The following is a 27,048-nucleotide window of genomic DNA, read 5'->3' on the forward strand; positions in this document are numbered from 1 at the left end:
CATTATCCTTCATTATGTTCCATCACGAGTGACTAGATATAGTTCTTTGTGCTATACAGTAGGATCTCAAAAATGATGTTTAGATGCTATGAAGTAGGTGGCAATGCCTTAAACGTGTGTTGTTAGGACCAATGCTTCTTCTATCCTTATCCAGGGGAGTGCTAACCTCCTTTCCTTTCATACAACACTCCTGTCTTTTCCATTCGCATAAAACATCTTTTCTTTTTTTAAAGAAAAACAGATTATTTTTTACTCAATGAATTTCATTACATTTATAGTTGTACAACTATCATCACAACCCAGTTTTATAGCATTTCCTTCCCACACCCCCAACTTGTCTCCTTTGAAACCATAAGTTTCTCAAAGTGAAATATCTTTTCCCATCTCCTCACTTTCAATCTATATGTGTTCTTTGCCCTAAGGTGAGTTGCTTGTAGACAGTATATTGTAGGCTCTTGCTGTTTTATCCAACTGCTGCTCTATGTCTTTTGATTGGGGCATTCAGTCCATTGACATTTAAGGTAATTATTGATAAATATGTATTTATTGCCATTTTAAGCCTTGTTTTCCAGTTGATTCTATATCTCTCCTTTCTTCCTTTCCTTTTTTTGGTTGGATGATTTCCTTTTATTTTTGCTTGTGTCCTCTCCTTTTTAATTTTTGTGGATGTAATGTTTGGTTTTGATTTGTGGTTGCCCTGTTTTTCAGATATGTTGACTCCTTCCTGTATCTGCTTGCTTTAGTCTGATAGTCATACAGGCTCAAACACATTCCTAAAAAAATAGTCTAGATTTTCTTACTTTCCTTCCCCACATTTTATGGTTTTGGTGTTCTTTTTAAACATCTTCATGTCTGTCTTTTTGATGTTCCTTGTGTTTATCATCTCTTTTACAATATTTTTTTTTTTTTTTTTTTTTTTACTTTTAGATCTGTATACTGGCTTATTTGATTGCTTTCCAATTGCGATTTCCTACACCCTATTTATTTTTACTTTTTTACTTAGAGGAGCCCTTTCAGCATTGCTTTTATTTCTTTTTTAATTATTTTTTTAATTTTAAATTAAAAAAATTTTTTTTTTGCTTTTTTAGGGCCACATCTGTGGCATATGGAGGTTCCCAGGCTAGGGGTCGAATTGAAGCTACAGCTGCCAGCCTAGGCCAGAGCCACAGCAATGCCAGATCCAAGCTACATCTGTGACCTACACCATAGCTCATGGCAACACCAGATCCTTAACCCACTGAGTGAGGCCAGGGATCAAACCTGCAACCTCATGTTTCCTAGTCGGATTTGTTTCCACTGTGCCATGACAGGAACTCCCAGTGCTGCTTTTAGAATCGGTTTACTATTGCTGTACTCTTTTTAGTTTTTGTTTGTTGGAGAAATTGTTTATTTCTCCTTAGACTTAAATGATATCCTTGCTGGATAGAGTATTCTAGGCTGCAAAGATGTTTTAGATCTTTGAATATATCTTGCCACTTTTTTCTGGCCTGTAGTGTTTCTGTAGAGAAATTGGCTTATAGACTTATAATTGTACAACTTGTAATTATGTAAGGGGGTTCCCTTATATTTTTTAAGTCTTTGTTTTTCTCTTGCTGTCTTTATATATTTTTTTTAATTTTTGCCATTTTTATTAGAATATGTCTTGGTGTGGGCCTGTTTAGGTTCAACTTGTTTGGGCCCTCTGTGCTTCCTGTATCTTGGTATCTTTTTCCTTTAGATTTGGAAAGTTTTTGGCCATAATTTCTTCAATTATATTTTCAATCCCCTTTTCTTTTTCTTCTTCTTCTGGAATCCCTATTATGTATAGGTTTGCCTGCTTTATGTTATCCCATAGATATTTTATATTGCTATCATGTATTTTCATTTGGTTTTCTGTCTGCTGTTCTGATTGGATGATTTCCACTATTCCATCTTCCAAGTCTTTAATTCATTCCTCTACATTATTCATTCTGCTCTTCAGGGACTTCAACCTTGCTTGTGTCTCTGCAAATGAATTTTATATTTTTTCTATGTTTCTTCTTATATTTTCTAGTTCCTTTCTAAAGTAATCTGCATTACTGTTCACATCTACTCTTAATTCCTCCATATTTGCTCTTAATTCCTTCAGTATTTTCCCTATGTCCTTTTGGAACTCTGTGTTAGACTGCAAAGGTCTGTTTCGTTGTTCCTTCAGGGGAATTCTCCTGTTCTTTTAACTGGGAATGTTCCTGAGCGTCTTCATTTTTCTTATACTTTTCTTATTCTGTGATCTTAGGGAAAACAACTACTCTAGTCTTGGAGGGCTATTTATATGTATGAGTGTCCCTGGGTATTTTGTGAGAGCTTACTTTTTATTTTTAGGGTGCTGTGCATGCTTCCAGGGAGATGGAGGCAATGGGCAGGGCTAGTAGCTAGTGCCTGGTTGCTGGGCCCTTGACAGTGGCAAGGACCTGCAGGAAGGTGGTGCAGGCTTCTCCTAGTTGCAGGGCCCTGGAAAGTGACAGTGATCAGGCAGGTGTAGGTGGTGCCAGGAGTCTTTGGCAGGGGCAGCTGCAGGGTGTGTGCATTCCCAGGCAAGTGAGAGCCACAATGGATGGTGCTTGGTTGCAGTGCCCTCTTCTTTGCTGCTCTCTGAAGTGACTGGGGTCAAAGGTGGTGCCTGCTCATAGACCCCTAGTGGTGGTTGGCCATGCCCACCTCTGGTGTCTGAGATGCCTGCTGTGGCTTGGCCCCTGCCACCTGTAAACCATGCAAGAGGCACTGTGGCCCACCCCCTGCTGCCCTTAGCCCACACAAGAGGTGCCCAGCCACTCGTAGCCTGCCCAAGTGGTGCTTCGCTACCTCTAGCCTGCACCAGAGGTGCCCTGCCCTCTGAGAGTCTGTGCATGCTCAGGGAAAGATATTCCTAAGGTGGTCTGACCCTCCTCTTGCCCTCCCCAACAATGGCGGCTTGCTTCTCCTGCCGGCTCAGACTTTTTCCCAGTTTACCTCAGCTGTGGTGCTCTGCTCCCAGCCCATGGCTCATTGTTCCCTAGCCCCTCAGGCTGTCTCCACACAGCCAACCCTAGTCATCTCCATGGAACTGACCTCTAGAGCCTGAGTCTCAGCAGGCAGTAGTACAGATGGTCTTTGCCATTTTCACTTTGCTTTGCCCTCCTCAGTCCAGCTGCTGCACTTTTCTTCAAGACTTTGAGGTTCCCTCTGTCTCGGCTGATCTCCCTGTTGGTTAGGTGGCTTCCCAAGGTGTGGGTTCCTTCCCTCTTTAGCGGTTCGTTCTCAGGAGTGCTAGTCCCATCCTGATTCGTTCTCTCCCTTTTTATCCTTTTGTTCTACCCAGTTATGTGGATGGTTTCTTGTTCTTTTTGGAAGACCTTTTAAGATCTTCTTCTTCAGAAGAACTTTTAAGGTCTTCTGCCAGTGTTCAGTAGATGTTCTGTGCAAATTGTTCTACATGTAGATGGATTTTTTTTGATGTGTTTGTGGGAGAATATGAATGCCATATCTTACTCCTCCACCATCTTGATCTTTCATTGAGATTCATGTACTTCTGCGCCTGGCTTTTACAGTACTTCTTCCAAGACTGCTGTTGGGGAATGTTTAATGGCCATGGAGACATCTATTAACTGTTTAATGGGTTGAATGGTTCATTTCTCCTGCTCTCCCTCTTCTCCACTACATCCCTCTTGAACCTGAAACCTGGAGGTAAAGGGAGGATAGGAAAGCCCTTTTCCATTTGCCTGTAAAATATGCTCTCCATCCAGCTTCATCATTAGTAAAGCTGCTATTTTGATTTTGCTGATGAGGTCTCTTTTGTTTCATTAGAGGAGAATTATTCCAAACCCCCAGTATATTACTTTTCCATTTTACCTACTTTTGGTTTATTTCCCCTGGCTCTAGGGTTGAACATGTGAGGCCCCAGCAGCTGATTAAAGACTCTTTTGGAGCTATGCTCTCTACCCTCTTTCCCCTGTGATGTTAAGGTGATTTTGCCAAGCTAGTGAGCTTTGAACTCTGATGTGTGTGTGTGTATTTTCTTCTTTGGAATTTTTCTGACCCACCTCATCTATTCTTCTGTGAGATATGAGTGTTAAAATGAGCTCAGTTTTGCTTAATCCAGAAACCCTGCTACTCACTCCAGGGTGTGATGACTGTTCTAGTACAGTTTTTCAGCTTAGAAATATTGACATTTGAGCCACATAATTCTTTTTTTTTTTTTTTTGTCTTTTGTTGTTGCTATTTCTTGGGCCGCTCCCGCGGCATATGGAGGTTCCCAGGCCAGGGGTCAAATCGGAGCTGTAGCCACCGGCCTACGCCAGAGCCACAGGAACGCGGGATCCGAGCCGCGTCTGCAACCTACACCACAGCCCACGGCAACGCCGGATCGTCAACCCACTGAGCAAGGGCAGGGACCGAACCCGCAACCTCATGGTTCCTAGTCGGATTCGTTAACCACTGCGCCACGACGGGAACTCCGAGCCACATAATTCTATGTTGTCTAAAGGCACTGTCCTGTAGGAAGTTTAGCATCATCTTTGGCCTCTGCTCACCAGATGCCAGTAGCACCCTCCTCCCCAAAGTTGTGAAAACCAAAAATGTCTCAGTCATTGTAAAAAGTCTCTTGGGGCCAATATCATCCTGTATTAGGAATCACTCTTCTAGAGGAAAATGTTCACAGTGAAGAAGGAACAAAGAAGTGCCTCTGTCTTTCTAGCAGCTTCCTTCTCAGGGGAACAGAATTTGAGCTGAGACTTATAGGATAAGAGTTGCTTAGTGGTCATGAGTTTTCAAAGTACAAGATGGAGGTGTTTGTGGCCCTCTGTGATATCATCTTGACAAAAACCAGATTCCTACCCCCCATGCATGCTTGCATTCTGTGGGTCACTTGTGGATGTTTCACTCTTCCCTGCCTCAGTGCTTTCACTCATTCTGCATGAGGGGATTCCATGTCACACATGTCCAAATTCTCCAACCGCTGTTTATACTTACTGTGCTGTGCATTGCTTTTGGAAAAGGATTAGATTTCCAAAGCAAATTCCTCTTCATAATTAGAACCACTTTCTCTCCAGCATTATGTCTATACTTTGAATGGATTGAGGGACGAGGTTATGCTGTGAGCTGCAAGTCTGAATACACTGGATCTGGGATTGTGGAGGATTTTAGGCATCGCTTCAGATCATCATGTGGTGGATTGCGTCTGTTGTTGAATAGTCTAGTCATTCATGAGGGCGAAGTATACCTCACTTGGGATGTGACTCATCTAGTGATATACTGATCTAGGGGGTAGGGGAGGAAGGAATTGACAGCATCCTCTTCCAGGATGCTAAATTCTGGGGTTACTCTGGTGGGTGGTGGGAGTCTCGCAGGAGGAAATATCACATCACATGGAAATATCAGTGAGTTTGGCCATTTATTGATGCCATGCAATGGCAGGCTATAGTTACAGTCTGGTTTTAAATACTAAGGTACCCACCAAGGTACCCCTTAATGAGGCTGGGCCTGGCAAAATAGCACAGAGGTGCATACAAGGCAATGGATGAGGCCATGTACCACATAAAACCATTTGGGAGGAGTGATAGGTAGAATTGTGCTTCCACAACCATGGTTGTTTGCTTGTTTGTTTTTAATGACATAACTTAAAATAATACTAATGGTATTTGAACTAGCAATACAAAAAAAAAAGAATAGCGTTAAATACATTAGCTAAGTTGTAGCACCAGACAGTTCATGTTATGTGGCTGCTCTCTTGAAAGTGAAGGGCTGTGCACTGATTCACTGTCCCAGGGCTTGATCCTAGAGTCAGAAGGGAGAAGAGCTAAGACCTATAGTCTCTAGGGTAGGAATGTGTAGATTTCAGAATTTGGAGGATTTTAACCAACTGATTGGGAAATTATGATCTAAAACAATATAAATCCCTCAAATTGTGTTCCAGAAATAAGACAAAGGTTATCAGAAACATTCACTAAGTATCTGAAAGCATCACATTAGGAATGACTCCACACCAAGCAGAGACCTGGGGAAGGAGATTGGACGGAGGTGTGCTCCTATTGAAGAAAACTCAACATTAAAACAAGTCATTCCTACAAAGAGGCAGTTGCTTGTATCACAAGAGGATTTCCTGTTTTATAAACGTATTCACTATCTGATCCCTTGAAATGTTGTTTCCCCACAGTGTGGGGAAGAATTAAATTAACTCACACCTTTTCAGGGTAGAGCTAACAGCCACTGTGAAAGGCAATGCAAACCAAACTGGGTTTGAGAACTTTGATGTATTTAAGCACCAGGCCCCGTGGCAGCCCTCTGTGGTTCATGGTAGATGTGTATCCAGTGTTTCTTGTTTCATTTCTCATTTGTTCAAGATGGGAGGAAAGGAGGCCACGGAGGAGATAAGCCAACTATGCTGCTTCATATTGGCCCCTGTGAGCACCAAAAAACATGGTGAGACACCATCTAGGTTCTTGCCTTTCAGAGTCTCCCTGTTCATCTGAGGCCCCTCTCTTTAGGTTGAAAAGGGACCTGTCAGGGCCACAACCATGTCTGATGACTCCAATAGTAAGTGCTGTCTTTACCCTGGGGTCCAGAATGATAGATGTCATACAACTGTGTCACGACACATTCTCAATACAGGAAGTAAATGTCCATGATATAGGATTAGAGGCCACTATTCTGAGAACCTAGAGGAAGGCTGGAATGAAGCACCTGGCCAGATCCTCCCTGCATTTCCACCATCTTTGCCACGTGGATCATAAGCAACATTTTGTGTATTGGGAAATCTGGCCAAGTTTAGTTTGCTGAGGTCAGTAGGAATCTGGATTTGTTCCTGAGTTTTGTAAGACCGGTCATATCCAGGTCTCTGATGACATGTGTGATCTAAGATAGCATTAAGTTAAATCCATCCAGCTTACCAAATTAATCCCCTGAAAGCCTATATTACACTTCAGGGATAGTCTTTGCAAATTGCCCCATGAGAAGAAAATCGGCTTCCCTTCCACTCACATTACTGACAATTTAAGCATCTTCTCTCCAAAATTCTTATTTCACCAGAGCTGGTCATCAGTCAGCAATGTTCAAAGACCAAATATAAGAACCTAATTATCTAGAAATAAATTTCCTGGTTTTGATAAACATTTCTACTTTCCTCCTACTTCTGGTCTACCTCAAATTTCATCCCAACCCCACTGTTTTATTTCCCCCCAGGAATTTATCAGAATAATACACAGTAATGGCTTGGGGGAAAAATGCATAATATACAAATTTTAAGCTTCTAGTGTCCAGGCAATAGGAGCAGCGTTGGCCAGCAACACCATTACATTTAACAGAAGAGGCATATGGACTTGCCCACTTGTACATCTACCTCTATGTTTATATTAGTTCTGCCACCATCTGGATATTAGCACCATATTTCAATAGCACCATTCTGCTGAACGGAGAGATAATGCAAGGGGGAGGTGGGACACGGCTCTAGGGTGAATATTCGCTGTACCTCTGTGTGAGTCTGAAGACATGCTGCCCATTACACAAACCCCACACCTGCCTTCCCTTCTGTCAAGAGCTGGTCCTGAGGGCTTCTTGCTGTGGAGGCCCTGCCCCCCCCTCATTTTCCAGGTTCAGTTCATGTAACTACCTCCCTTTAGAAACCAGGAAACTTGTCTTGAATTTGAGACCACAGCCTCCTCTGATTCCTGATGGGTGATGGGAACATCCAGAATAAGCATTTACTTTCTTGGATTCCCTGACTCACCTGTTTCCCTCAAAGAAACAGATCCTCAAAAAAGGACTATTGGGTCAGCGTTACCTCACTTTTGAAAAGTTTTTTTTTCTCTTGAGACTAGACGTTTATACTAAGTTTTTGCATACTTAACACAAAGTTTTTGTATACTTAATGCAATTTACCTGGATCTTGGACGTATTTTAAACTAGAGCTCCACTTTCCAACCCGAAGGTAGGTAGGGGGTGGCCTGCAGCCACAGAGCAGGCTACAGAAGTTGTTGTGCACATTAAACCCCCGGAGGTGAAAAGATGGGCACCCTGTGTGTTGATGACTCAGGCAGAGAATATGCTAGAGAAGGGAAAGTCAGACCGGAAGAGTCCTTTGCTCCCTGCAAAGGAATGGCCATTTGCCAGGGAAGTGGGATGAGTAAAGGCCCACATTCTTATTGATTTCTGTTAATTTTGCTTTTTAAGAGTTTTCATAGAAATTATCCTTAAGTCAGAAAGGTCTTCTGGAGGAGATAAACCAACGATGCTGCTTCATGTTGGCCCCCCGTGAGCACCAAAAACATGGTGAGACACCATCCAGGGTCTTGCCTTCAGAGTCTCCCTATTATGCTGAGGCCCCTCTCTTACGGCTAAATAAAGAAGGGACCTGTCAGGGCCACAACCCTGTCTGATGACTCCAACAGCAAGTTCCTTAGGTTTACTAAATCCTACAGTTCCTCGCATTTTCTCTCTTCTTAGGGTCTCCAGGTAGACAAGGGAGTCTTAACAGTCCAGGTACAGAGTCCACAGGGATTAGGGAGAGACTGGGGGTGTGGCCAGCACTTTTTCTTTCAGCTCCAGTTGAACACTGGTTGAAGAGAGTAGCCCCCTGCCTGATGAATCCAGAGACTGTTCCTCAAAGCTTGCCCATGACATTTTAAACAGCAACTCTCGCAGGTAGGGAGGGAGATTTAAAAAAAAAAAAAAAAGATTTCATCAAGGTAAATTAAGGAGACTGTTTGTTCCCTAGATAAAGGTGGCTGTTTCCTGCTACTCTTGAGGTAGTCTGGGGAAAATCTGGTCTCTCTGTTTTTACCTTTAAGGGAGGAAAAAAAAACATCATTTCACTGACTTGCCTAACTTGGCACCTTTCCCAGGAGCTGATCCTGGGAGATGCCCGATTCTCCTGCACCCCTTCCCTGCGCATCAGGGAGCAGCGAGTATTTCCCATGCCTCCTCTGAAGGACATTCTGTGGCTAAAGAAACACAGAGGGTTTAGTTTTGTTATGAGCCCAAGTTGAACCTGAAACACAGAGTAAAACCTCAATGGAGTGATCCCTGGGGCTAGAATGTGTCATGGTCAGCAGACAGCTGCAGTCTATGGTGGATGGTGGCTTCCTTCTGGACTTAGGGGGCGTTGGGCTTTTGGAGCGACTGTCGTTTTCTTGGCCTTTGGGTGTGGGCCACGTGTGTCTGGGAACAAGAGACGCAGCACTGAACCCTCACGGTGGGCATGGAACATTTCTTCATGGTTTTTAGTGTCTGGCAGAAACTGGCTGATAAGTTGTCCTTGGTACAAGGTAAATCTGTGGGAGGAGAAAAAAGAAAACAAAGCTTATCCTTTTTATAAGTGAATGAACACAACTTCTCTTAATGGAAGTCTTTTTTTTTTTTTTTTATTTTTCTTTTTACAGCTGCACCTGTGGCATAAGGAAGTTCCCAGGCTAGGGATCGAATTGGTTGCGAGCCTACAACCACAGCCGCACCAGATCTGAGCTGCAACGGTGACCTACAAAGTGGCTTGCAGCAGTGCCAGATCCTTAACCCACCGAGCAAGGCCAGGGATTGAACCTGTATCCTCATGGACACGATGTCGAGTTCTTAGCTCACTCAGCCACAATGTGAACTCCCTTTTAATGGAAGACTTTATATGTCTACTGAGAAAGGCTCCATAACAATTCATAATAATAGTTGACATCCATCGACATGCACTCCTTGGTAGCAATGTTTTACATTCCCACCCTTGCCATGGCCGCTTGGGGGTGAATACTGCCCCCTCCTGGCCTTTGGGTTCAGCTCTCTGGTTTGCTTTGGACCATCGGAGGTTAGTAGACATGATGGCCGCAGGGCCTTGGAATGTGCAGGAGGATGGGTCTGCCCTCATGTGCTTTGACTGTCATCATTAGAAGAATCTGGCTCATGCCATCCTGGACCAAGGATGATGAGAGATACATGGAGCAGACCTGGCCCAACCCTACCCACAGCTTGCAGCCAAGGCCAACCAGAGCCAAGCTTGGTTGGCTGAATTTAGCTGACCCAGAGATGCCAAGCAAAAAATTCACGCTGGTAGTTATAAAGCCCTGTATTTGGAGGTGTTTTGCTCTGTAGGATTGTTATGCAATAGTTGAATGTGATGTTTTATATGCATCGCTTCATTTTAATCTTCCCAGCAGTAACTCTCAGGTAAACACAACTGTTCTTTCTCTTTTACAAACAGAAATGTTAAGCATACACACAAGTTAAGAACGTGCATAGGGCTGCCCAGCTGATCAGTGGCACAGTCAGATCTGAATGGTTTTGACTCTAAAATCCCAGGTTTCATCGATCAGACCATTCAGAACACCAAGTAAACCCCACTGACTACCCAACCAACACTTCCTGAGCAGAGGATACAGATACATAAAATGTGGTCACTGCCCTCCAGAAATGGACCATAAAGATGAAGCCATAAGACATAGACAAATAATTCCCAGAGTAAGTACATAGTGACTTGGGTTCTAAGCTTTGTTCTACTCTAACTCTGGGGAACTAAGTCCCTTGATTATGCTGACACTTCTTCCTCCTACAGAAGCAGGCATTAGAGCTTTCTTCAGGGCCCATCCTCGCATATTCTGCGGGTGATTCCCAGACTGCACTGGCCCGTGTCCCCCTGGTCTGGAAGGAATTCAGGAAAGGCCCGAAGAACAGATTAACAGGGAAATTGTTTCGAACTTTGCTTGAGTGCCTCTCAGAGCTCTGGCTGATTTTCTTTCTTTTTTTCCCAGCAAAGATTTGAATAATTCTAAAGAAAAGCCTTTTTCACAAACAGGCCGCTGTCCTTTGTAAATAAAACTGTGAGGGAAAGTAGAAATGGAGAAAACATTCCCTTTACCCAAATCTGTGACAGTATTTTTGCCTCTCTGTGCATTTTTTCACTTTCAGGTCACAAAGGCCAAAAAAAAAAAAAAAAAGGCTTTTTATTGCCTCAGAATTTATCATTCCCTTGACGGTGCCTTGGCTTTTCATGAAGAAATAAACATCTTCTATGCACAGCCAGACTTCCATTTGGTTTACAAGTTTTAAGAGCGCTTGGGGATAGGTGACATATAAGGCTCCTAGAATCTCAAACCTCTTTATTGCTGATTCCTCTCTTATTGAGGCCTCTTCTTAAACCTATTGTAGAAATCAGTGTCCCCTAGTTCCACAGGAAACTTCTGTACATGATCTGATATTTTAGAAAGGGTATAAATTTCCACCAAGTATCCCTCCTGTGGAATAGGAATCTGAGCTCTTCGTCTCCCAGGTTCCCACCAGAGCAGCAGGTGTCCTCACTGGGGTCTGGGCCACGCATCACGTAGGCTGCTGTTCAGAACAAGGCAAGGATTCCTTCCTCTGGGCTTGGGAGCAAGGTCCAGAATGGAAGCCTAGGTGTCACAGGGCTGCTCTATTTCTCAGCCAGCCTCTCCTAAAGCCCTTGTGGATGGTGGATGGAGAAGGTGCATCTGGGGTGGCTCTTTCCCCCCTCCCCCAGTCTCCCTGGCCTGAGTGTGTGAGTGCTCTGGGGCTACTTGAAGAAAGGAAGACAGAGGAAGCATGAAAGCTTAGCCTCCCGTCCTTCAAAGCTGCTTTTGGCCAGGTTGGACCACATGGATCCTTTGTGTTCCAATCTCCAAACTTGTTATTGTAACATTTGCTCATACTGTGAGCCTTCTCTGCTAAAGGCTAAAGTGTGACCTTGTGCAAAGGTATCTGCTAGTATAAAAAGTCCCCCAAAGTCTTTTACCCTGTTGTGGGTTGAACCGTGTCCTCCAAAGTTTAGATGTTTCCCCCTCGCCCCAAGTCGAAGCCCAACCATGGGTACCTGTGGATGTGAACTTACTTGAAAATATTTCTTTGCAGATGTAATAATAATTAAAGATGTGGGCATACTGGAGTGGAGTGAGCCCTTACTTCAGCATGACTGTGTCCTTTTAAAAAGAGAAAGATACAGTAAAGAGAAGGCCATGTGAAGACACAGACACCCAGAGGAAGATGCCATGTGATGATGGAGGCAGAGACTGAAGTGAATGCAGCTATAAGCCAAGGAAAGCTGGTAATTATCGGAGTTCCTGTTGTAGCGCAGTGGTTAATGAATCTGACTAGGAACCATGAGGTTGCGGGTTTGATCCCTGGCCTTGCTCAGTGGGTTAGGGATCCGGCGTTGCCGTGAGCTGTGGTGTAGGTTGCAGATGTGGCTTGGATCCCGCATTGCTGTGGCTCTGGCGTAGGCCGGTGGCTACAGCTCTGATTAGACCCCTAGCCTGGGAACCTCCATATGCTGCAGGTAGTGGCCCTAGAAAAGGCAAAAAAAGAAAAAAAAAAAAGCTGTTAACTGTCAGGAGCTAAAAGAGAAAGCAGTGCCCTACCAAGAACCTTGATTTTTGGACTTCTTGCCTCCAGAACTGTGAGAGAATAGATTTCTGTTGTTTTAAGTTTTTGGTAGTTTGCTATATAGCCCTAGGAAAGTAATGCATCACCATTCCCATGACAATAATAAAAATTAGATAACTATTAAGCACTTATCATATACTAGGCAATGTGTTTGATATATATATACCTATATATATATAATTTCACTTGATCCTCACAGAAATTTACTTACAGGTATATCTAGTCTTCTCCTTTTAAAACTGAGGTTCCAGAGAGGCTTAGTAACTGGCCCAGCATCACACAGCTGCCATGTAGACAGTGGCACTGAAATTTGAATGTTACCTCAGTGCCTCTAAAGCTCTGCCACCAAGGGAATGAATCTCTTGTGCTGGTGATGGGGAAGTAGGGGAGTCATGTGGACAGGTCTTCCCTGACCAGAACATCTGCATTCGTTCAACCCAGAATCCCACTTGTCATGTTAGGTCAATACCTACATGATCTAAAGAGGCTCAGTCAAGCCTGATGTCCCTGTCTGACTTGGGAACCATGAGATCATGAGCCCTGCTTTTCAATGGCCCTCAGAACCCTGGGAGCAGTTGAGTCCTGGGGTCCTCCTGTTTGAAAGTGGGGAAGTGGAAGGAAGAGTGGAGGTTAGCAGTGACCTACATTGGGAGCCTGTATTCCAGGCCTATGTTTAGCAGCTCATTTAGACAATGACTGTGAGCCCAACATCATGGCAGGGCTTAATTGCACTTTACTATTGTGAAATAATGAAGGCTGGCTGTGTTCTTCAGCCAGCTGGATCCCAGCCAGAACACACACAATGCTTGTAATTTGGGGTAACTTGGAGAGGACATCCTAATTTGCCTGTTCCTGTTCAACAGTTAAAGGGACAGTTATAAGCTGGTTCCCTTGCTATCAGCAATGCCTAGGTTGAAGGATAATATTTTGCCCATAAAAGCTGAAAAATAATTTCAACATTGTTGGCAAATACAGTTTCCATAAGACTTTGGGTTCCTTGAGGACAGCAGACTGTCATGCTCATTTCTGTATCCTCAGGTCTCAGGCGAAGTGCAAAAAACTATCTTGTGATCATTATTTGCTGAATAAGAAGGAATGAATAAAGTTGTTCACCTGGAAGAATATCTTTCAGTAGGAAGTCTGCTGGGGGTGGCCAAGATGGAATAGGAACACCCTGAACTCACCTCTTCCCACTGGGACACCAGTAACAACTATTTCCAGAGCAACTAACTATTGGTGAGAAAGGAAGACTGGCAGAAAAGATCTTCTAAAACTAAAGATATAAAGAAGAAACCATGATGAGACAGCTAGGATGGATAGTGCTATGGTATAATCAAGACCTTGGCCCCTGGGTCAGTGAACCACAAATGGGAGATATATATATTTTGTCGTTTTAGGGCTGCACCCACAGCATATGGAAGTTCCCAGGCTAGGGGTCGAACTGGAGCTGCAGTTGCCAACCTATGCCACAGCCACACAAGATCTGAGTCGCATCTGTGACCAAAACACAGCTCATGGAAATGCTGGATCCTTAACCCACAGAGCAAGGCCAGAGATTGAACCCATGTGCTCATGGATACTAGTCGGGTTTGTTACTGCTGAGCCACAATGGGAACTCTGGGAGCATAATTGTAATTGCAGAAGTTCTCCATAAGTGGGGGATCTGAACCCCACATCTGGCTCTCCAGCCCAGGGGTCCTGCACTGGGAAGATGAGCCACTAACATGTGGCTCTAAGGCCAATAGAGTTTAATTTCAGGAGAGCCAGAGGGCTGTGGAAAATAGAGACTCCACTCATAAAGAGTGCACACAAAATTTCATAGGCTTTGGGGCTCAGGGGCCCAGGGCAGAAACAATAAGTTGAAAGGATCCTGGGTAAGACTCACTCACTGATCTTGTAGAGTCTCTGGGAGTGGCAGGAGGCAAATGGAGCTTACCCTAGGGACATAGGCACTGGAAAGCACTAATTGGGAAACTGCCTTCTGGCACTAGGACCTGGCTCCAACAACCAGTCTGTCAGCACCAGTACTGGGATGCCTTGGCTTCTAGACCAAGCAACTAGCCAGGTGGAGACACAGCCCCACCCATTAGCAGGCCTTCTGCCTTAAGATCCCCAGAGCTACTCTGGCACCTGGTCCTGTCCACCAGAGGGTGCAGAACCCAGGCTTGTACACCAGTGTGCTGGCACTAGCCCCAGGGCCCCGTAGCCAGAGATTCCAGGTCCAAGTCTACCTACCAGTAGGCAGGCACCAACCCCCCAACAACCAGCAGGTTGACACACCAGTTACAGGACCCTCAGGGCCCTGTAGCCAGAAGTCCCAGGACCAGGTTTCACCCACCAGTGGGTGGATAACAGTCTAAGTCTACTGCAGCCTTGTAGCCTGCCATGTCCAGAACTCCTGGGTGCTGGCTATCAGCAGGCCAACATCTGCTCTGAAACGCCTTGGAACCCTCAGCCAGAAGCCCCAGGATCTGGCTCCCACCTACATACCAATGGGTTAACACCATTTCCAGGACCCCAAAAGCCCTGAAACAAGAGACTTTGTAACCTGGCTCTACCGACCAGCAGGCTGACACATCTCCAAGACATTTTGGATCACTCACCAGAAGGCTGGGACCAGCTTTGGGACACCCTAGACTTCACAGCCAGCCATGTCAGAACCTAGCCCTGCAATCATCCTCTCCAGAACCCAGCTCTGCCTACAAGTATGCCAGCACTACTCAGGGAAACCCTAGGACTCTGCAAGCAGCCATTTCACATCCTGGCCACACTAGCTGGCAGCCAACAGCCTCCACACAAGGCAAAACCTCACAAGAACCTAAAAGGAAGCCAGCCACACCTACCAGACTGCCCACACAACCCATCACAACAGAAGGATCCATGCAGCCAATGTAGGGGGCACACCTTGAGCGTAGAGCTCTAGTAGACAGAGGGGAGTAAGCTGTTGGGACATAATAGGATGTCTCCTACAAAATTCCACTTCTCTGAGGTTGGAAAATATAATAGTAAACTCACCAAATACATAGAAATAAAAATTGCAAAATGAGGCAACTGAGGAAAGAAGGAATAAGATAAAACTCCTGAAGAATTGTGTGAAGATAGGCAACCTATTCAATGAATAGTTTGAAGTAATGATTGTAAAGATGCTAACAGAACTTGGGAGAAGAATGAATGAACAGTGAGAATATTAAAAAATCAAACAGAGCTGAAGAATAGAAAAAGTGGGAAAAAAAAGGAATCAATAGTAGATTAGATGATACAGAGGAATGGCTCAGTGAGCTAGAAGACAGAGTAATGGAAATTAAGTTCAACAACAACAAAAAATGTTTAAAAATGAGGACAGGTGAGAGGCCCCTGTGATACAACATCAAGTGTACTAACATTCACATTATAGGGATCCCAGGAGGAGAAGAGAGAAAAGGGCAGAGAACAGATTTGATGATGTAATAGCTAAATCTGCCCTAACCTGGGAAAGGAAACATTCAGATCTAAGGAGGACAGAGTCCAAAACAGGGCCAGCTCAAAGATGATCACACTGAAATACAAAGTAATTAAAATGGCAAAAATTAAAGATAAACAAAAAAATCAGTGAGGGAAAAGCAATGAAGTACAAGAGAAACTCCCATAAGGCTATCATCTGACTCTTCAGGAGAAACTCTGAAGACCAGAAGGGCACAATAAATTAAAAGTGTTGAAAAAGGAAAATCTAAAAACCAATAATCCTCTACCTGGCAAAGCTTTCATTTAGATATGATGGAGAGATCAAAAGTTTTATAGATAAGCATAAAGCTCAAAGAATTCAGCACCACCAAACCAGTTTTATAATACATGCTAAAAGGACTTATCCAAGTGAAAAAGAAAATGCCTCAATTAGAAACATGAAAATTAGGAAAAATCTAAGTGGTGAATAAATCAAGCATGTGTAAATCTACTACAAAGATTAAAAGGCAAAAGCAAAAATCACCTCTATTCACAATAAGCAGATAAGGGATACACAAAAAGATATAAAATACAATGTCAAAAACAGTAAACTTGGGCGAGGGAATTAAAAATGCAGGGTTGTAAAAATGCATTTGAACTCAGATCGGCAACCTAAAATAATTACACATATATAGGGCTATATACAAACCTCACGGTAACCACAAACCAAAAAATCTGTAATAGACATATGTATACACACACAAAGAGAAAGGGATCCAAACATAACACTAAAGAGGTTCATTTAAAAGTAACAAAAAAACCACACAAAAACTCCCAAACTATTAACAAAATGGTAATAAGTACATTCCAATCAATAATTATACTTTAAATGAACTAAAGCTCCAATCAAAAGACATAGTAACTGAATTTAATACAAAAATAGGACCTGTATATATGCCGTCTACAAGAAACTCATTTCAGATCTAAAACCACAGACTGAAAGTGGGAGGATGGAAAAAGAAATAGAGACATAAACAGAAATGAAAAGAAAGCCATGGTATCAATAAATATATCAGGTAAAATAGACCTTAAAATATTGTAAGAAACAAAGAAGGATGTTATATAATAATCAAGAAATCAATCCAAGAAGATATAACAAAGGCAAATATATTTACCTGACACAGGAACACCTAAATATATAAAGCAAATATTAAAAGACAGTAACTCAATAATAGTTTGGGACTTTAATGTCTTACTTGTATAATGGACAGATCATTCATATAGTACATCAATGAAGAAACACTGGCCTTCAATGATACATTAAACCAAATGGATTTGTGTGTGTTTAATTCCCATCCCAAAGCAGACAATAGCACATTCTTCCAGGTGCACAGGGAACTTTCCTATAGGATAGAGTAGGCCACAAAACAAGTCTCAATAAATTTAAGAAAGAAGAAATCACATCAATCATCTTTTCTAAACGCAATGCCTGAGACTAGAAATTAACTACAAGAAAAAACTCCAAAAAACAAACATGTGGAGAACTAAATAACATTCTACTAAACAACCAATGGATCACTGAAGAAGTGAAAGAAAAAATTAAAAAATACCTATAAGCAAATGAAAACAAAAACACAATGTTCCAAAATCTATGGGATATGACCAAATCAATTCTAAGACAGAAATTTATAGCCTTACAAACCTCCCTCAGGAAACAAACATCTCAAGCAAAACAACCTAAAGGAACTAGAAAAAGAGATAAAACCTAAAATTGAAAGAAATCATAAAGATCAGTAGAAATAAATGTAAAAGAGACTAATAGAAAACACAGAATCAGAAGTGAAGTTATAACTGATTTCACAAAGGATCATAAGAGATTATGTGAACAATTACATAACAATGAAATGAATAACGTAGAGGAAATGGACACATTTCTAGAAATGCATAATCTTCTAAGACTAAGAAAGAAATAGAAAATATGAGCAGACTGATTACCAGTAATGAAATAATCAGTAATTCAAAAAAAAAATTCCAACAAAAGTCCAGGATCAGAGGGCTTACTAGGTGAATTTTTCTAAACATTTAGAGAAGAGTTACATTTATGCTTCTCAAACAATTTCAAAAAAATTGAAGAGGAATAAACACTTATTCTAAAACGAATCCAAGATATAACAAGGTATTGCCCTGATACCAAAACTAGATAGGGATATCACAAAAAAGAAAACTACATATCAATATCATTAATGGACATAAATGTAAAAATCCTCAACAAAATATTAGCAGACCTAATTCAACAACACATTCAATGGATCATACACCATAATCAATAGGGATTTATCCAAGGGCTACAAGGACAATTCAGTATTGACAAATAAATCAATGTGATACATACCACATTAACAAATTGAAGAATAAAAACCATATAACTGTAAATAATGCCAAAAAAGATTTTTATAAAATTCAACACGTATGATAAAAACTTTCAACATTTATGATAAAAACTTTCAACAAAGTGGGTATAAAGGGAACACACCTAAATACAATAAAGGCTATATATATATATATATATATATACTGTTACCTAACATATTCAGTGATGAAAAGCTGAGGGCATTTCTTCTAACATCAGGAAAAATACAAGAAGGCTACTTTTGCCACTTTTATTCAAATAGTATTGGAATTCTAGCCCCAACAATCAGACAAGAAAAATAAAAGCAATCTAAATTGGAAAAGAAGTAAAACTTCCGTTTGCAAATGACATGATACCATACACAGAAAATCCTAAAGATGCCACAAAAGTTCTAGAGCTCATCAATGAGTCAGTAAAGTTGCAAGATACAAAATTAATATACAGAAATCTGCTGGATTTCTACATGCTAACAATGAACTATCAGTGAAACTGAGGGAACAATCCCATTTACAACCACATAAAAAAGAATAAAATACCAAGGAATAAATCTGAGGAGGAAAAATACCTGTACTCAAACTATAAGACACTGATAAAAGAAACTGAAGATGCCACAAACAACTAGAAAGATAGCCTGTGTTCATGAATTGGAAGAAATAAAATTGTTAAAATTACTACCCAAGGAAATCTACAGATTCAGTGCAATCCCTATAAAAATGCCAATGACATTTTTCACAGAGCTAGAACAAATAATTCCAAAATTGTAATGGAAACACAGAAGACCTCAGGTAGCCAGAACAACCTTGAGAAAGAAGAACAAAGCTGTGGTATTATGTACCCTGATTTTCAACTATACAACAAAGATATAATAATGTAAACGATGTAGTACTGGCACAAAAACAGATACAATGGTCAATGGACTAGAACAGAGAACCCAGAAATGAACCCATGTTTCTATTGGCAAATAATCTATGACAAAAAAGTGAAGAACAACAAATCATGTTGGAAAATCTGAACAGCTACATGCAAAAGAATCAATTTGGACTCTCTCACATCACGCAATGCACAAAAATAAATAAAAAATGGCTTAAATACTTAACTATAAGACTGGAAACCATAAAACTTCTTGAAGAAAACATAGCTCTTTGATGGTCTTAGTAATATATATATCTATATATATAGATATATAGATAGATAAGAGGTCTTATCAAGCAAGAGAAACAAAAGCAAAAATAAAAAATGGGACTACATCAGACTAAAAAGCTTTTGCACAGTGAAGAAAAATATCAACAAAACATAAAAGCTGCCTACTGAATGGGAGAAGTTATTTGCAAATAATATATTTGACAAGAGTTAACATACAAAATATGTGAAGAATATACAAAGAATTCATACAACTCAACATCAAAAAACACACATCCTGGAGTTCCTGCTATGGTGCAGTGTGTTAAGAATCCAACTGCAGCAGCTCAGGCTGCTGCAAAGGTGTAGGTTCCATCCCTGGCCTGGCACAGTGAGTTAAAGGATCCAGCATTGCTGCAGCTGTGGTGGAAGTTGCAACTGTGGCTTGGATTCAATCCCTGGCCCAGGAACTTCCATATGCCATGGGTGTGGCCATAAAATAAAAACAAAAAAACTGTATGACCTGATTAAAAAATGGGCAGAAGATCTGAGTGGAAATGTCACCAAAGGAAGTATATAGAGGGCCAACAGGCGTATGAAAAGATGCTCAACATCACTTATCATCAGGGAAAGGCAAATAAAACCATAATATCACCTCACACCTATCAGAATGGCTAGCATCAAGAAGACATGATGATCTAAAACCTGTGAGATTCAGCAAAATCAGTTCTAAGAAGTTTACAGCAATACAATGTACCTCAGGAAACAAGAAAAATATCAAACCAGCTTTCTACCTAAAGCAACAAGAGAAAGAAGAACAAGCAAAACCCAAAGGTAATAGAAGAAAAGAAATCAAGAAGACCAGAGCAGAAATAAATGAAATAGAGATGAAAACAATAGAAAAGACCAATGAAACTAAATATGGTTCTTTGAAGAATCAACAAAATTGGTAAACCTTTAAACCAGAATCATCAAGAAAAAAGGGAGAAGGCTCAAATCAATAAAATTAGAAATGAACAAGGAGGGAGTTCCTGTTGTGGCTCAGAGGAAATGAACCCAACTAGTATCCATGAGGATGCAGGTTCAATCCTGGGCCTCACTCAGTGGGTTAATGATATGGCATTGCTGCGAGTTGCAGTGTAGGTGGCAGACATGGCTCAGATCTGGCATGGCTGTGGGGCAGCTTGGCAGCTGTAGCTCCAATTTGACCCCTAGCCTGGGAATTTCCATTATGCCACAGATGCAGCCCGAAATTAAAAAAAAAAAAAGAAATGAAAAAAGTTATACTGACACTACACAAATACTAAGGATCATAAGAGATTACAATAAGCAACTACATGCCAATAACCTGGGTAACTTGGAAGAAATGGACAAATTCTTATAAAGGAACAACCTTCCAAGACTGAACTGGAAAGAAAAAGAAAATGTGAACAGACAAAATCACAAGTACTAAAATTGAAACTGTGGTTAAAAAACTTCTAAAAACCTAGATGACCAGATGGCTTCACAGGTGAATTCTATCAAACATTTAGAGAAGAGTTAAGACCTATCCATCTGAAATGCTTCCAAAAAATTGCAGAGGAAGGAACACTCTCAAGCTCATTCTATGAGGCCAGCATCACCCTGATAACAAAACCAGACAAAGATACCACAAAAAATAAAATTATAGGCCAATATCATTGATGAACATAGACATAAAAATTCTCAACAAAACATTAGCAAACATAATCTAGCAATACATTAAAAAATATCATATACTATGATCAAGTGGGATTTATCCCAGAGATGCAAAGACTTGTCAACATCTGCAAATTACACAGCATGATATACCACATTAACAAACTGAAGAATAAAAATCATATAGTCATATCAAGAGATGCAGAAAATGCTTTTGACAAAATTCAACACATATTTATGATAAAATCTCTCCAGAAAGTGGGAATAGAGGGAACCTACCTCAACATAATAAAGGCCATACATGACAAGTCCACAGCTAACAACATTCTCAGTGGTGAAAAGCTGAAAGCATTTCTGTTAAGATCAGAAATAAGACAAGGGTTTCCACTATCACCACTTTTCTTCAACATAGTTTTGGAAGTCCTAGCCATGGCAGTTGGAGAAGAAAAATAAAAGGAATCCAAATTGGAAAAGAAAAAGTAAAACTGTAACTGTTTGGAAATGACATGACACTATACATAGAAAATCCTAAAGATGCTACCAGAAAACTACTAGAGCTCATCAATAAATTTAACAAAGTTTCAGGATATAAAATTAATACACAGAAATCACTTGTATTCCTATACACTAACAAAGCAATTTCAAAAATTGGAAGATGGAACAGAATAGAGAATCTGGTAAACCCTGACACCTATGGTCAATTAATCTTTGACAAGGGAGGCAAGAACATAAAATGGGAAAAATAAAGTCTATTCAGCAAGCATTGCTGGGAAACCTGGACAGCTGCATGCAAAGCAATGAAACTAGAACACACCCTCACACCATGCACAAAAATAAACTCCAAATGGCTGAAAGACTTAAATATACCATAGGACACCATCAAACTCCTAGAAGAAAACATAGGCAAAACACTCTCTGAAATCAACATCATGAATATTTTCTCAGGTCAGTCTCCCAAAGCAATAGAAATAAGAGCAAAAATAAACCCATGGGACCTCATCAAACTGAAAAGCTTTTGCACAGCAAAGGAAACCCAAAAGAAAACAAAAAGACAACTTACAGAATGGGAGAAAATAGTTTCAAATGAAGCAACAGACAAGGGCTTAATCTCTAGAATATATAAACAACTTATACAACGCAACAGCAAAAAAGCCAATCAATCAATGGAAAAATGGGCAAAAGACCTGAATAGACTGTTCTCCAAAGAAGATATACAGATGGCCAGCAATCACATGAGAAAATGCTCAACATCGCTGATTATAAGAGAAATGCAAATCAAAACAACCATGAGATAGCACCTCACACCAGTCAGAATGGCCATCATTAATAAGTCCACAAATAACAAGTGCTGGAGGGGCTGTGGAGAAAAGGGAACCCTCCTGCACTGTTGGTGGGAATGTCAACTGGTACAGCCACTATGGAGAACAGTTTGGAGATACATTAGAAATCTATACATAGAACTTCCGTGTGACCCTGCAATCCCACTCTTGGGCATCTATCCGGACAAAACTCTTCTTAAAACAGACACATGCACCTGCATGTTCATTGCAGCACTATTCACAATAGCCAGGACATGGAAACAAGCCAAATGTCCATTGACAGATGATTGGATTCGGAAGAGGTGGTATATATACACAATGGAATACTACTCAGCCATAAAAAAGAATGACGTAATGCCATTTGCAGCAACATGGATGGAACTAGAGAATCTCATCCTGAGTGAAATGAGCCAGAAAGACAAAGACAAATACCATATGATATCACTTATAACTGGAATTTAATATCCAGCACAAATGAACATCTCCATAGAAATGAAAATCATGGACTTGGAAAATAGACTTGTGGCTGCCTGATGGGAGGGGGAGGGAGTGGGAGGGATCGGGAGCTTGGGCTTATCAGACACAACCTAGAATAGATATACAAGGAGATCCTGCTGAGTAGCATTGAGAACTATGTCTAGATACTCATATTGCAACAGAACAAAGGGTGGGGGAAAAAATGTATACATGTAAGGATAACTTGATCCCCTTGCTGTACAGTGGGGAAAAAATAAATTATTGAAAAAAATTGGAAGAGAAATTAAGGAAACAATCCTATTTACCATGGCATCAAAAAGAATAAAATACCCAGGAATAAGCCTGCCTAAAGGGGCAAAAGACTGAAAAGTATAAGATGCTGATGAAAATAATCAATGATGTGAATAGATGGAAAGATATACCATATTTTTGGATTGAAACAATCTATTCTGTCAAAATGAATATACTATACAAGGCAATCTACAGATTCCAATGCAATCCCTACCAAAGTACCAAAATACCAATGGTATTTTTCAAAGAACTAGAACAAAAAAAAAAAAATCGGAAACACAAAAGACCCCCAATAGCCAACGTAATCTTGAAAAAGAAAAGATGGAGCCAGGGGAATTAGGCTCCCTAACTTAAGACTACACCACAGAGAGAAAAGGGAACTCTCCTGCACTGTTGGTGGGAATGTCAACTGGTACAGCCACTATGGAGAACAGTTTGGAGATACATTAGAAATCTATACATAGAACTTCCATATGACCCCGCAATCCCACTCTTGGGCATCTATCCGGACAAAACTCTTCTTAAAACAGACACATGCACCTGCATGTTCATTGCAGCACTATTCACAATAGCCAGGACATGGAAACAACCCAAATGTCCATTGACAGATGATTGGATTCGGAAGAGGTGGTATATATACACAATGGAATACTACTCAGCCATAAAAAAGAATGACATAATGCCACTTGCAGCAACATGGATGGAACTAGAGACTCTCATCCTGAGTGAAATGAGCCAGAAAGACAAAGACAAATACCATATGATATCACTTATAACTGGAATCTAATATCTAGCACAAATGAACATCTCCTTAGAAAAGAAAATCATGGACTTGGAGAAGAGACTTGTGGCTGCCTGATGGGAGGGGGAGGGAGTGGGAGGGATCGGGAGCTTGGGCTTATCAGACACAACTTAGAATAGATATACAAGGAGATCCTGCTGAATAGCATTGAGAACTTTGTCTAGATACTCATGTTGCAACAGAACAAAGGGTGGGGAAAAAATGTAACTGTAATGTATACATGTAAGGATAACTTGATCCCCTTGCTGTACAGTGAGAAAAAAAAAAAAAAAGAAATGCTTTGCACATAAGTATATGGAAGAATTATCCAGATTACTGCTATCATTAAAATGCAAATTAAAAAAAGTAAATATGATTGCTATGTTATCATACCTAATAAAGTTAACACCAATTCCTTAAAAAAAAAAAAAGACTACACCACAGAGCTATGGTAATCAAGACGGCATGGTACTGAAACAAAGATCAGTGGAACAGGATTGAAAGCCCAGGAATAAACTCAGGCACTTATGGTCAATCTGTGTTAAAAGAGGAAAGCATATACAATGGAGAAAAGACAGTCTTCAATAAGTGATCTTGGTGAAACTTGACAGCTACATGTAAAAGAATGAAAGCAGAATATTCTCTTATGCACTCCAAAAACTTTAAAAGAATTAAAACCTAAACATAGGGGCAGATACTATAAAATTCTTAGAGGAAAATATAGGCAGAACACTCTCTGACATAAACTACAGAAATATCTTCTCAGATCCACTTCCTAGAGTAATGAACATAAAAACAAAAATTGAAAAGACAACCTACAGAGTGGGAGAAAACATTTACAAATGGAGTGATGGGTAAGGGATTAGCCTCTAAAGTATAGAAATATCTCATGCAGCTCAATATCAAAGAAACCCAAAAAACCCAATCAAAAAATGGTCAGAAGATCTACATAGACATTTCTCCAAAGTAGATGTCAACACACACACACATGAAAATATGCTAAAAAAAAGATGCTCAGTATCACTAATATTTAGAGAAATGTAAATCAAAACTACTATGAGGTACCACTTTATGCCAGCCAGAATGGCCAAGATCAAAAAGTCTACAAACAATAAACGCTGGAGAGGGTGTGGAAAAAGACCCCTCTTACACTGTTGGGGAAAATGTACATTGGTGCAACCACTATGGAAAACACCATGGAGGTTCCTCAAAAAACTAAAAATATAACTATCAATGACCCAGCAATCCCACTCCTGGGCATATGAGAAAACCATAATTTGAAGAGATACATACATGCACCCCAATGTTCACCACAGTAATATTTACAATAGTCAAGACATGGAAGCAACCTAAATGTCCATCGACAGAAGAATGGGTCAATAAAATGTAGTACATATATAAAATGTAGTACATATATACAATGGACTATTACTCAGTCCTAAAGAAGATGAAATAAAGCCATTTGCAGCAACACAGATGGACCTAGAAATTATCATACTAAGTGAAGTTAGACAGTGAAAGACAAACATCATATGATATCACTTATATGCAAAATCTAGGAAGAGGATACAAATTAACTTACTTTCAGAACAGAAACAGACTTATAGACTTTGAAGAACTTGTGGTTCCCAAAGGGGACAGATTGGTGGGGAAGGGATAGACTGGCCATTTGTAACTGGCATATACACACTGTGGTATATGGAATGATTGGCCAGTGGGGACCTGCTGTATAGCACAGAGAACTCTACCCAATATTCTGTGATAATCTATGTGAGAAATCTGAAAAAGAATGAATGTGTGTACATGTATAACTGAATCACTTTGTTGTACAGCAGAAATGATCATAACAGTGTAAATCAATTATACTTCAATAAAACTTAAAAAAAAAATAAAAAAATAACCCATAACCCTAGGTGTGGTCAACTAAGACTATGTTTCTGCTTCAATTATATAAAAACCAAAAACATAAAAGGATTTTACCCCTCAGCATTTTAAAAACGTGGTGTTGTAGAATACGATGAGATGGCATAAAAGGGAGAGTCTCAAACTGATCCCTTGGTCTAGAATAGGATGCGTCTCGAACTTTAATGTACATCCACATCACTTGGGGGTCTTGTTTAAATGCAAATTCTGATTTAGCAGGTCTGGGGTGAGGTCTGAGATCCTGCATTTATAACAAGCCCCCAGGTGATGCCAATGCAGCTGTCCAGGGACCACATGTTGAGTAGCAAGAGTCTGGAAGGCTAAAACTGAATACTTCTGAAAATGAACCCTTTGGAGTTTGAAGAAAGGTCAATGAGAGCCACCCTCAGATGCAGGTTGGACAGAATGATGTTGCACATGATCATTACACCTGAAGCACTCCCCCCTCAGTGCACTGAGGGTTCGGAATTTCCAACCCACATCTCTCTCCTGCCCTCTGCACCTGTGTAAAAACCAATCACAGGACACGCCTACCTAAATGATTCAGAGGCTTCCCAACACAACTCATTACCTTTCCTCATTCCCAAACCCACTCCTGGGCTCCTTCTCAGTGAATGGTAGTCTCATCTACTCAGTTGCCCAAGTTGGAAATTTGGGCTTTGTTCTCCCTCCTCTTTCCCCAGCACAGCATCCTGCCATATCTCTTATATAGCTCCTAAATCCACTCATTTCTATCTGCATTTCTGCTGTCTTAGTTCATGCCACATACATCTCCTGCTTGGGGTGTAGCTGCTGTTTCCTAACTGGTCTCTTCCTTTATCTTCCATATTACAGCCCACATGACTTTTTGTCCTTTTAGGGCCACACCCGTGGCATATGGAGGTTCCCAGGCTAGGAGTTGAATGGGAGATATAGCTACCAGCCTACACCACAGGCATAGCAACGCCAGATCTGAGCCGCGTCTATACCTACATCACGCTCACAGCAACGCTGGATCCTCAACCCACTGAGTGAGGCCAGGGATCCAACTCACATCCTCTTGGATCCTAGCTGAGTTCGTTAACCACTGAGCCATGATGGGAGCTCCCACTGACTTTCTTATCTTCACTCCCCCGTTTGGAATACTTTAGTGGCCCCCTTCTGCCCCAGGGATAAAGTCCAAGCTCATCAGCGTGTTTTATGAGGCTCTCTGTCCACTAGTGCTAGTTACACCTCTAGCTCTTCTGTTTCCTAACTCTCCCTGAACTTTGTACTTGAATCACACTCAT

The 27,048-nt window shown here is 40.9% G+C and overlaps 1 protein-coding gene, 1 long non-coding RNA gene and 1 other non-coding gene across 8 annotated transcripts in view; 1 reads left to right on the plus strand and 2 right to left on the minus strand.

The window, feature by feature from the left end:
- LOC146395490 (uncharacterized) overlaps positions 1-15,423 on the plus strand; it is a 52,030-nt gene extending 36,607 nt beyond the window's left edge. Inside the window, exons 2-3 of the long non-coding RNA XR_014831170.1 lie at positions 11,833-12,025; positions 13,402-15,423. This is a non-coding gene — a long non-coding RNA (uncharacterized LOC146395490). The remainder of the gene's footprint in view (positions 1-11,832; positions 12,026-13,401) is intronic.
- On the minus strand, positions 68-188 carry LOC146395491 (U6atac minor spliceosomal RNA). Its single transcript, XR_014831639.1, has one exon. It is a non-coding gene; the product is annotated as a U6atac minor spliceosomal RNA (small nuclear RNA).
- ADAMTS12 (ADAM metallopeptidase with thrombospondin type 1 motif 12) overlaps positions 5,368-27,048 on the minus strand; it is a 375,325-nt gene continuing 353,644 nt past the window's right edge. For all 6 annotated transcript variants that reach the window (XM_085002056.1, XM_085002059.1, XM_021076980.2 and 3 more), the window contains exon 24: positions 5,368-9,260. In XM_085002056.1, the coding sequence (XP_084858182.1) occupies positions 9,082-9,260 (179 nt within the window). In that variant the 3' untranslated portion in view covers positions 5,368-9,081. The remainder of the gene's footprint in view (positions 9,261-27,048) is intronic.

This window comes from Sus scrofa, chromosome 16 (assembly GCF_054392235.1).
Source record: "Sus scrofa isolate SSC_HxYL_T2T_F1_AM1 chromosome 16, Sscrofa_HxYL_maternal_Yorkshire_Landrace_v2.0, whole genome shotgun sequence".
Lineage (NCBI taxonomy): Eukaryota > Metazoa > Chordata > Mammalia > Artiodactyla > Suidae > Sus > Sus scrofa.